This window comes from Oncorhynchus keta, chromosome 1 (assembly GCF_023373465.1).
Source record: "Oncorhynchus keta strain PuntledgeMale-10-30-2019 chromosome 1, Oket_V2, whole genome shotgun sequence".
NCBI classification, from domain to species: domain Eukaryota; kingdom Metazoa; phylum Chordata; class Actinopteri; order Salmoniformes; family Salmonidae; genus Oncorhynchus; species Oncorhynchus keta.
The window spans coordinates 67,842,126-67,854,249 of NC_068421.1; the positions used below are offsets into that span (position 1 = coordinate 67,842,126).

At 41.2% G+C, this 12,124-nt stretch overlaps 1 protein-coding gene across 4 annotated transcripts in view; it reads right to left on the minus strand.

Annotated features, from left to right (window-relative positions):
• Positions 1-24: 24 nt before the first annotated feature.
• The window catches only part of LOC118391557 (phospholipid-transporting ATPase IF-like), a 42,853-nt gene continuing 30,753 nt past the window's right edge, over positions 25-12,124 (minus strand). Inside the window, exons 26-31 of one of the 4 annotated variants that reach the window (XM_052458452.1) lie at positions 9,751-9,816; positions 9,467-9,570; positions 9,008-9,173; positions 7,226-7,356; positions 4,843-4,979; positions 25-2,419 (exon numbers count right to left, since the gene is read on the minus strand). In XM_052458452.1, coding sequence (XP_052314412.1) covers positions 4,874-4,979; positions 7,226-7,356; positions 9,008-9,173; positions 9,467-9,570; positions 9,751-9,816 — 573 coding nt within the window. In that variant the 3' untranslated portion in view covers positions 25-2,419; positions 4,843-4,873. Of the gene's footprint in view, positions 2,420-4,842; positions 4,980-7,225; positions 7,357-8,198; positions 8,285-9,007; positions 9,174-9,466; positions 9,571-9,750; positions 9,817-12,124 lie in introns of those variants that run through there. The other 3 variants (XM_035783064.2, XM_035783074.2, XM_035783057.2) reach the window with 3 other exon arrangements.

A 12,124-nucleotide genomic window follows, 5' to 3' on the forward strand; every position in this document is an offset into this window, starting at 1 on the left:
TCTGCTGGAAAGGACAAAAGTTAATTGCTTTTTAAAAACATTTATTCCATAAATAGAATTTGCTTTAAACATCAACCATTTCACTGACAGGAGTACAATAACATACCTTTTTTCTTCAATGAACATGATCAAGAAAAACAAACAGCTGACTTCACATCAGTGTCCTTGTAGAGATGTATCCATATTGCCTTCATAAATTGATTGAAATTGAAATGTGACAATCTGAACAAGATGCTGCATTTATATCAAAACTGAGTAGCAAACAAGTACAATCCATCAGATATGACCAATGCTGACCATGATCAATAATAGTGCCAGATATAATTACGAATATTGGTACCATGCAAATAAATATCAAGCTCCACTGACTTCTTGGACAAGTGTCTCCCATTTCAAGCTACTGAGAGGTATGTAACGGCTAAAAATAGTAACCATATAAAATCCCATGATTATGTATCTCGGCAATATTCGAATAAATATGTATGCTGATGTGCATAATGTCACTGTCATTGTTAGCAAGTTTAAAATGGTTGGCTCAATGACCCTCTTGACTCAGACATTTCCATTATTGTGGGCTAAAAGGCCCCAAAAGCTAAAGAGAATACAGAGAGCAAAAGCAGTTGCATTCAGTCCGTGAGGTTCTCTCGCCTGCCCTATTACCAGTAATATGATGGAAATAAATACAAACATTAACAAGTGGTTAGTAAGAGGGGGGAAAAGACAAATTAAATAAAAACATGATTCAAATGATAGGCAATGATTAGTGAAAGGCAAACAAAAACAATGTGGCTTTGAAAACAACTAGATTTGAAAGCTATTTTATGTCATCTTGGCAGCTATTATTTCATATCTGGGTTGTTCCACGAAAAGAGTACCTTTTGTGACCTTTTGATATTCTAAGAAATTGTGCACCAATATTAAATTCTAAAGCCTGTAATATTAAATGAAGTGCCCTTTAATATAGACCACATGGAAAATTCAATAAAGACTTAAAGACCAAAAGTAAGCATTTTGACATGTCCCTCTGCACCCTCTAAGATGATTTTAACCCACTTAACCTGAATATTTCTCCCAAGTTTTACCATCATTGTAAAGCCCTACTTATTTAGTTGCTTTGCATTTCTGAAAATAATTTATTTTACGTTATCAGTGATTCATTCAAATAAAAAAGTTTGAGTGAATTTTCCCTTTAATACGGTGAAACCGTTCCTTTATTTTTGGGGGGCCATTATCTGGTGTTTTGTGGTGAGAAGAACACATCAACCCTGTTATCTGTAGAGGCTAGAAATGTTGTTTTTTTTTTATGTATATTCTGTATGAATTTATTTGCAAATTATGGTGGAAACTTTTGTTATTGACCAAATACTTATTTTCCACCATAATTTGCAAATAAATTAATAAACAAATCATACAATGTGATTTTCTGGATTTTTTTTGTCATTTTGTCTGTCATAGTTGAAGTTTACCTATGATGAAAATTACAGGCCTCATCTTTTTAAGTGGGAGAACTTGCACAATTGGAGGCTGACTAAATACTTTTTTGCCCAACTGTATGTGCGTGTGTGAAGCCTGCATTCAATTGCCCTCCCCCCGATACTTTATTCGGCACTTACTATAGTAATTTCTTTATTTTAACCTCTTGATGGGAAAACGTTTTTTATTTTAATAAGTTGAACATATGCTTTTTATGACAAAATGTTAAAATTAGGTGACAATTTTTTGGGGGACCAAGTTACTTCTCAAAAGGCACTGTATTGGTGGAACAACATCTCTCATACGAAACTATTATAGGGACATTCTCCTGTCGACATTTCAGAACAAACACAACGCTAACAAATCTGAGCAGAAAAGGCATTTCAGGGATTTTTATTTTTTAAATGTATTTATTTTTTTAAATACCAGAGTCCTGACCAAACTGCTTTCACATTTTCATACCTTGAAAAACAGGTAGTAAAAATGGAAGGTATGGCTTTAAAAAGGTCCACCTAATTTCCTCAGGAAAGGCGGCAGACCTTTCAGATAGTCAGGTGGTGAAGCAGGAGCAGCACTAACCTACAGGCGCAAAGTAGTAGACCAAGGTTTTTTTTCACTTAAGTCTGACAAATCCTTCTTTGGTCTGATTCCCTTTTATTATTTACAGGAACAGAACAGAGGCAAATGCAGCATCTCTGAAAGTGGTGGTGCAGAGCCTCATGGCTTTCAACGTTCTTCTCTTGAGATATAGTCTGACTGTCCACTGAGGTGGTCAGCCCTGGGCCGTGCAGTGAGTAGTCCCTCTGTTTGGCCATGGGGCAGGGCGGGACGGGGCACCTGGCGGGACAACTGCTCTCTGCTACCTTAGCAATGAGTGGCCTCCATGGGGGAGAGCGTCAAGATGCTCCGGTCGTTGGAATAGAAGGGGTCCGAGTTGCTCCTCGATCTAAAAGCATCAACGACAGAGGAGTGAGGAGTGGCGGTGGGAGAGGACTAAGCTGAAAACCTGCCTTGAGTGCTTCTGTCTGTCTCTGACCTGCCTAAAGATCCTTAATTTACTGTTGGATGGATGGCCATTGTGCCATTACATGGTACAGTAAGGGGATGTCATGGCACAGGAGTGGTTGACCTTATCTGTATTGATATGAGGAGGCCCTGCCTTGGATCTGAAGCCCTGTCATCCTGCTCATCTTCCACTGCCTCCCAACCCGGTCTCCTACACTACACTTCAACCTACAGAGGGAGCAGCACAAGCAAACAAATTCAAACCAAAAAGAGGAGAGAATAAGGTGCGTACAGTGAGGGTTAGTACAGGATGATTTAACATGGATGACTTGAACACAAACAGTCAACGTCTCCCTTCTCTATCTGCATAATGTCATTGTATGAATAATACATCCTATGCATAACCAGGTATTCTAAATACTGTTTATTTTTATAATATGAAGCTCATTTCTTGGCTGTACTATATATGAACTAATTTAGACTGAGCATATACTGCTTATACAAAAATAGGCATAATATCTAAAACAACTTAAATATATATGTGCATATCTATAGTAAAAAAAAAACATTTATCTAATAGCCCTTGAAAAGAAAGCTCAACTCTTACCTTCAAGAAAGGCACAAGGCCTCCCCCCATCTTTCATAGCCTGTATAAGCCAACACCGCCACCAGGGGACATAGAGACTCACCACTTCTCAACAATATTCCTGTAGAATCTCATTCATCATTAAACTATACCCATTATTTTATCTTTGGATGAAAAGTATCAACAACACCCTATACGTGCTATGTGGATTACGTCTTTCAGACAAAGACAACCGTTTAAGCACATGGTGCGGTGTAATTTCAAAAATAAGTATTTCTTGATAAATGTGTATGTTGGTGTGAATTGTCTAGTGACACTCCCTCTTGATATCAAGCTATTAGTCCATTGTCTATGGCCATCTAACAGAACAGAGAACAAGGCAAGCAGCAGAATATTAGATTGAATAGTGACGTCAAGGTGATAACAGCAGCATATAAATAACTTCGATGGGGGAAGTTGAATATTATCTAGATTTTAGACAGTGGCAACGACGAGAGGTTCAGACAAAGTGCAGCAAAGCAAGAGGAGGAGTGACATTATAGAAAAGATCATGGGACACACACACACACACACACAACAACAACGTCTGGTTACTCAGCATACAAAATACCAAAGGCGGTCCCATGCAACAAGAGTTCTCTTCCTCTCAAAAGCACTTATAAGGCTTCAAGTACTTAACTGTATAAAATATATAGCAAAAACACTCCTATTGAGATGACAGTTTTCCAGTATCTTTATGTCAGGGAGTGTGGTCCCAGTGTTTCAGCTGTGGCACACAGACACCAAACACTGCAGCATGTCAAAACACAAGCATCATCACTCGGTGATATTACAGGGTACAGTAAAGTAGGGCTGATATATACCTCCCATGGCAGGGTCTCTTTCTGCCCCTTTGCAGTGGCAGTATCTTAGCATTAAGGCCAGAACAAGTCTCAGTTTAACTTAGATCCTTTTCTTTCCCAGTGCTCGCCTCACCTTACAGTGTTGGGACAGTGAGGGAGTAGAGTACATGTGTGGGCAGACAATGGAGGGGCCGAGAAAGCGACACTGGCATCATGCAGTCATTCTCCATAGATAAACACATACCGTATAAACAGACTTTGGCAAGTCCAAGACCAGGAGTCCAGGTAAAATGCAGAACGAGAATGCTTTAATAATGATCCAATAAATATACCTCGAGTAGCATTCTCTTGAAAAGATCTTTCAGCATAAATACATTGTTGTAGATCAATAGCGACTTGGACTCTGAACCTGGGCTTAGCCTACACTGCAACACACTGACTCGGCAGGCTTTGAAAAAGTTCAAAGAAGCACTAAACTTCAGAAGACGACAAGGTCGATCAGCCACAAAGATAGGTTACAAAAAGCCCACGAGTGAAAGAAGATTTAAAAAGAAATCCATAAGAGTACAGACTTGGAAGGACAGATCGGATTACATAGACACATGGCTACATTGGTGAGCACGTTGTCACACTGAATATGGAAGAAGAATAGACCATAAGAACCCCATGAAGCTGATCATAGTATATAAGATAAACAAGTCTCCATTAATGGTCATTTTAGATCCAGGATCCTGATACTAGTCTCCCTCCATACAAAACCTTTGGCTGTCACTGGGGTGCCTGTCCTACCAGTAAGACCGTAGTCTAGTCTACCTCGCTCTACTAGGCTAGGACCTCCCTCTATTCGGCTACTCCTGGGGAGCAGTGGGCTCGTCATGCTCCAGCTTGTAGGAGATGCGCCTGCAGCAGTAGAGGCTACAGAGCATGGGGTCACACCTGTTAGCGCAGGCAGGGTCGCAGCGGCCCATTACTTGCTCCACCATCCGGCCCAGCCGGGTGCACCCATTCTCCCCCTCCGAGTAGCAGCACATGGAGTCCACGCAGCCGATGCCCTGGTAGTTGGTCTCAATAAGCTGCAGAGGGAGGGGAGATGATAGGTGGCAGAGCACAAGAGAATATTACAATCAGCACATAAAAAGGTCAAACCACTATCCAGAAGGCAACAGTCGAGGGAGCAAGGAGGGGGTGTTGGGGATTCTGAGCTCTTCACAACAATAAGGGTGGGTGATGTACAAGGTGTCAGACACAAATATACACAGTAAAGCTGGGGAGGTGAAAATCAATCAAATAAAGACTTGAATCAATACATTTAAAAGTGATAAACAATGCAGTATTTGCCAAGGCAAGCCTGTCCATGTAATCAAATCACACAGTAGTTACAGAGTTATGTCAGTAACGTGTGCTTAAAAATAAGTCGGCTCAGTTCCACATAATGATATATAATGGCGATTCACTCGCAAACAAAAGACAATCTACAGATGCAAATGAATGGCGAAGGCAGAGAATTTTGCGCATTTAAAATGCATTGCCTTAAGTGTAGGAAAGTCGCTTCATAGACTGCTCTGATCTCTTACAGCAAACTCTTCATTTTCCTGAGTAAGCACTCATTGCGCAGAGCACTGCTGCAGAGGCAGACCTGAACACATCCCAAGACTATCGACACTGGTTTGGGGTTACAACGCTCAATTCCCCCCTCTCCCCACCACTCAGAAACTACTGCATATTTGCAACAGCAGCAGAAACAGTGGTAAGAAGACTAAACCAAATAGGTATTAGGCTACATTGTCATGAATGTATCATTCTACTGTATCTTACATTACACACTGTCCTCCGAATCATAACTGTATGAAAAACTGGCAAGCAAGTTCAGGTGATATATATTCTTCTCATCATCAACACTGTACAAGGCCAATTACACAAAAATCCTTCATGTTTCCACCTTGACCTGTCGCTAGGGAATCCCTCTAACATGGTTGGAGGTGGTGATGATTGACAGTTAAAGTAGCTGTCCAGTGATTCCACATTTATGAAATATGACCTATAATTAAATTACAATATTAATTCATTCCCATTTTTAAAAATAATTTTGGAAGGAAAATTATTTAAGTGTGTTAAAAAAGCTGTTTTTCTATATTTGAATGGTGTGGGCGTATACTGGTCAATACAAATACTCATGACAAGTAAAAAGCTGATCGGCCAACTTAGCCAATGAGCCATCTTGGCCAAAATACATGACATCATCCTCTATGAGGAAATAGCAATACCTTTGAAACAGTCTGTTTGAGATACAAGTAAAGAGTGGGTTTTTTTCTCTGAAATGCATGCTTTGGCCACAAATATGAGAACAGGACGAGTCAACAACATTATTTGGGTAGGAGTTAACAGATGAACTTTTAAAAGTTACATTTTCACTGGACAGTTAGTTTAAATCAGCTGCCCCCCAATCATTTCCTACGTGATTTACCGCCCCTGTAAATTAACACCTTGTGTTAGCACAAACAGGAAAATCATACCAGTCACACAGAACTACACAATTGTCAGCTAGCTAGACCCATCAACAACATAGAAGCCATCAATAACATGTAGAACCCACCAAAAACAGACCAAAAATACTAAATCAGGAATAGATAGGAGTTCGACTAAGGTGATATTGGTAACATTCATGTGAAATACAATGAGATACATTTGATCTATTGACAATCATAATCTTTGTTATTAATGAGGTGAAATAGTAACCTTGCCATTGATTTGATTAAATTAAGTCAGGGATGAGGTATATGAAAGTTAAATGACAGGGAACACCAAATAAGAACAAACAAAAAAATACATTTAATCTAAAGAACAAGCCAAAGAAAAAAAATGACAGAACAATCATTTTGCCATATGCTGGTAGGATTATTACATATTGAAATGAAAAATATGGTTTGTTTGAAACAATGAGCTTCAATCTTTTGCTGGTTTAAAGGCATTTGGGCAAATAAAACATGCATAAACATTATTGCTTACATACACAGACAGAAAGGTGATCAATGACACAAATCATGATTAATTGAGGTTGGGTTTTGTTATCACACAGGGCAGAATGCTGTAGTATCCAGACAGACAGGAGAACGAACGGGGACGACATCGAGAGGACAGTTAAACAAACGTGCCAGCATTCTCCCACCACCCAGGGTGATCATGCCCTGATAGGATCCCAGCTAAAGTCTCTAGGAGGGATGGCTCTGGTCTATATGGGGATGGGTGGACAATGGTAGTTCAGGGGAGGACCCACACACACAGACGCCTGGCTGGGCCAGGGAAGGAGTAGGACTACTACCATGGGGAGCATAGGGCTGGGCCTTGGGCGGGGGGAGGAGAAGCAGCTAGCAGTTGCCAATTGTCCTCCCCTCGGCTACAGCTTTCAGCAGAGTCATATTCTGAGCTGACTGAACTCTTATCCTCTTCCATCTGGAAGCACAAAACAACCCATTAAGTCTCCCGGACAGAAGGAAACAGGAGAGAACAAGATGAATGAGCACAAAAACTACTCCCACATCCATTGGAGGTACGAGGATGGCCATATAGCAGTTACTGATCAATGTGTGTCCAAAACAATGTGTACACACAGCTTTTAATTAGGAGACTGGAAAGAACCAATGAGCCAGTTTATTCATTTCAGTGTACTTTCAATTATGTAAATTGATCAACTATCTGGATGACTGAGGAATTAATTTAGAATTTGGATGATCAATTATTCCGTAAACAAGTCAATCCAATTAGGAAATTGATCACTTGCTTTTGGATGGAGTGGTCATCATTTTCTCTGCTCATTGTGCATATCTTAAGAAACGAATGCTACTGTTTGAGAGCATGCTGTCCAGAATATGATCTTGAGATAGTGAATAAACTCCTATGGAAATAGCATTCACCAGCCAGAAGCTTTGAAGTTCTTGCTAACTATAATTTTGTGCCTCAGAGTTACTGTATTAGCAGCAGCACACAGACTCAAGCTGTGCTCCACATGTCGTTATGGCTGGAGCTTTATATTAGGGCTGCTGCACCATGCTGCAGTGAGGGGCTGCTTTGCCCAATGCAGAGAGCACTGGTCCTTCTATGCTAACCTGAAGTGGCGCACACTTGATAGAGGCTTTCCTAGGGCCAACATGCAGGGGTGCATAACAAAGTGCCTTAGACGTATAATTTCCTCTCTTTTTTTTACCCCCATTTCCTCTTCCCTAGAATGCTGGTTAGTTAGTTTGTCCTCTGCATGCAGACAAGACTTATTAGGCAGCACAGCCCTCCTACTCTACCTAATTTTGCCCAGCTGATTCTTGGCTCTGGAGAGAGGCTGCAGAGCGATGAAGTCGTCACTTATAGCGACTCGGTTGGAGTACATCTACAGAGCAGAGGGAAGGGTGGAACACACAGACAGTCAGTTAGGAGGGAAGAAGACAAACATACACATGTGCGTACACACACACACACACACACACACACACACACACACACACACACACACACACCAGCCAGAGAAAGGAAGAAAGGTGCCTTTATCACAGAGACAGGACATGAGACTCAAGCCTGAGAAAGAAAGAGCTTTTTATCTTCTAAGAACCACCGAGCAGGACTTTACAAAGTGGGGATGCTAGAATTTTTGACTGAACAACTATTTGATGCAAAAAAGGCCAATACGTATAAACAAACAAAAAAACAGGGCATAACAATGTCAACCTTTTAAGCAAAGAGGAAATTGTGACCACAAAAACAGAACAGTTGAAAAGTCTGTTTGAGGAGGCTGTTTAAAAACAAAAACAACTGTGTTCATGTTGAGTAACATGCTCCTACCATCTGGCATCTACAGTCTAGCTCTCCCACCTAGCAGACACACAGACACGCTACAGTAGGTTTAGAGCTGGAACAGAGAACCTGTTGTTTTGAGCGTGCCTTTGTCAGTTGCACAGTGAATTGTTGTTCTTGTGTTGTCTGTGAGGTGAAAAGCCATGCTGTGGTGCGAGTGTCATGCGTTTCCTGTCAGTGTATAGTCTGTTACCACAAACGTTGCTGTGAGGGTGTCCTGTGGGTTAGCAACAAACCGCCCACCCCTCCCCCTCTGTCCTACCTGAGACTTCTGGGTGCTGGTGGGCTGGAGGTGCCTGTAGAACACCTTCTTGATGATGTCAGGGAAAAGGCAGGTGATGATGATGATGATGATTGCGAACCAGGCAGAGCCGCTGGACAGCAACTGGACGAAGACAAAGTACATGTCCTGGGTATGGAGGAAAGGCCTGGAGGGGCGGCAAAGGTCACAGAGAATCACACTGTTAGTCAGCCAACATTTTTTAAGGCTCAACTAACCCTGTGAGTAAAGCCTGGAATGGAACTTGAAGCTTTTTGACTGTCTGAGATGACAATGGAGATAGTGATGCTAGCCACTGTAAAACAGGTGAAAATCTGAGTAGACTGTATGCCACATGCAGTTCAATTACACTTGTTGGTCTTATCACATACTATATACTGGAGTGCCATGTGTACTAGACAAACACAGGTTGTGTGGGAAAGAGATGGCAGCTCAGCTCACCAGATGATTCCCCCATAAAAAAGGGAGAAGATGAAGTAGAAAGCGATGGAGCCCCAGGTAACAAAGTGATTCATCCACGTCCAGAAGTGGGTCTCCAAGGCCAGCTGTTGACAGAGAGGAGAAACGACATGTAGTTTGGTCAGAACAGCATGTGAAACGCCATAGGAGAGCAGAGAGGAGTGAGGTGCCAGTGACAACAATATCAAACATAGATAGATTTCATGTGGGATTGCTTTCAGATTTAAGAATCAAACAATTGCAAAAACTCAAATAACATGATTTACCTTCAGTGTAACAGTGATGACCATTACTGTGAATACCAAAGTGCCAAATGTCCAGTTTCCAAACATCTACAAGACAAATAAAATAAAACTTAAGAATTTTCACATAGAAAATACAATGGCATAACATTATCATAGGAATAATGCATAGGGATGTACACTGAGTATACCTAACACTAGGAGCACCTTCTAATATTGAGTTGCCCCCCCCTCCCCCTTTTGCCCTCAGAACAGCCTCAATTCGTCTGGGAATTGACTCTACAAGGTGTCAAAAGCGTTCCACAGGGATGCTGGCCAATGTTGATGCCAATGCTTTCCACAGTTGTGTCAAGTTGGCTGGATGTCCTTGGGAGTAGTGGACCTTTCTTGATACACACAGGAAACTGTTGAGCGCAAAAAAAAAACGTAGCGTTGCAGTTCTTGACACAAACCAGTGCGCCTGGCACCTACGACCATTCCCATTCAAAGGCACTTAAAAATCAAACTCTGAATGGCACACACACACACACACAATCCATGTCTTAATTGTCTTAAGGCTTACAAATAATTATTTAACCTGTCTTTTCCCCTTCATATACAGTGCCTTGCGAAAGTATTCGGCCCCCTTGAACTTTGCGACCTTTTGCCACATTTCAGGCTTCAAACATAAAGATATAAAACTGTATTTTTTTGTGGAGAATCAACAACAAGTGGGACACAATCATGAAGTGGAACGACATTTATTGGATATTTCAAACTTTAACAAATCAAAAACTGAAAAATTGGGCGTGCAAAATTATTCAGCCCCTTTACTTTCAGTGCAGCAAACTCTCTCCAGAAGTTCAGTGAGGATCTCTGAATGATCCATTGTTGACCTAAATGACTAATGATGATAAATACAATCCACCTGTGTGTAATCAAGTCTCCGTATAAATGCACCTGCACTGTGATAGTCTCAGAGGTCCGTTAAAAGCGCAGAGAGCATCATGAAGAACAAGGAACACACCAGGCAGGTCCGAGATACTGTTGTGAAGAAGTTTAAAGCCGGATTTGGGTACAAAAAGATTTCCCAAGCAGCACTGTGCAAGCGATAATATTGAAATGGAAGGAGTATCAGACCACTGCAAATACCAAGACCTGGCCGTCCCGCTAAACTTTCAGCTCATACAGGGAGAAGACTGATCAGAGATGCAGCCAAGAGGCCCATGATCACTCTGGATGAACTGCAGAGATCTACAGCTGAGGTGGGAGACTCTGTCCATAGGACAACAATCAGTCGTATATTGCACAAATCTGGCCTTTATGGAAGAGTGGCAAGAAGAAAGCCATTTCTTAAAGATATCCATAATAAGTGTTGTTTAAAGTTTGCCACAAGCCACCTGGGAGACACACCAAACATGTGGAAGAAGGTGCTCTGGTCAGATGAAACCAAAATTGAACTTTTTGGCAACAATGCAAAACGTTATGTTTGGCGTAAAAGCAACACAGCTCATCACCCTGAACACACCATCCCCACTGTCAAACATGGTGGTGGCAGCATCATGGTTTGGGCCTGCTTTTCTTCAGCAGGGACAGGGAAGATGGTTAAAATTGATGGGAAGATGGATGGAGCCAAATACAGGACAATTCTGGAAGAAAATCTGATGGAGTCTGCAAAAGACCTGAGACTAGGACGGAGATTTGTCTTCCAACAAGACAATGATCCAAAACATAAAGCAAAATCTACAATGGAATGGTTCAAAAATAAACATATCCAGGTGTTAGAATGGCCAAGTCAAAGTCCAGACCTGAATCCAATCGAGAATCTGTGGAAAGAACTGAAAACTGCTGTTCACAAATGCTCTCCATCCAACCTCACTGAGCTCGAGCTGTTTTGCAAGGAGGAATGGGAAAAATTTCAGTCTCTCAATGTGCAAAACTGATAGAGACATACCCCAAGCGACTTACAGCTGTAATCGCAGCAAAAGGTGGCGCTACAAAGTATTAACTTAAGGGGGCTGAATAATTTTGCACGCCCAATTTTTCAGTTTTTGATTTGTTAAAAAAGTTTGAAATATCCAATAAATGTCGTTCCACTTCATGATTGTGTCCCACTTGTTGTTGATTCTTCACAAAAAAATACCGTTTTATATCTTTATGTTTGAAGCCTGAAATGTGGCAAAAGGTCGCAAAGTTCAAGGGGGCCGAATACTTTCGCAAGGCACTGTACACTAATTGATGTGGATTTAACAAGTGACATCAATAACGGATCATAGTTTTCAGCTGGATTCACCTGGTCAGTCTATGTCATGGAAATAGCAGGTGTTCTTAATGTTTTATTTACTCAATGGAGATCGAGTGATGTGTTATTAGACAGCTTTCCAGAAGACGAGGCCTAACTTGTGGAGACAAAGTTACT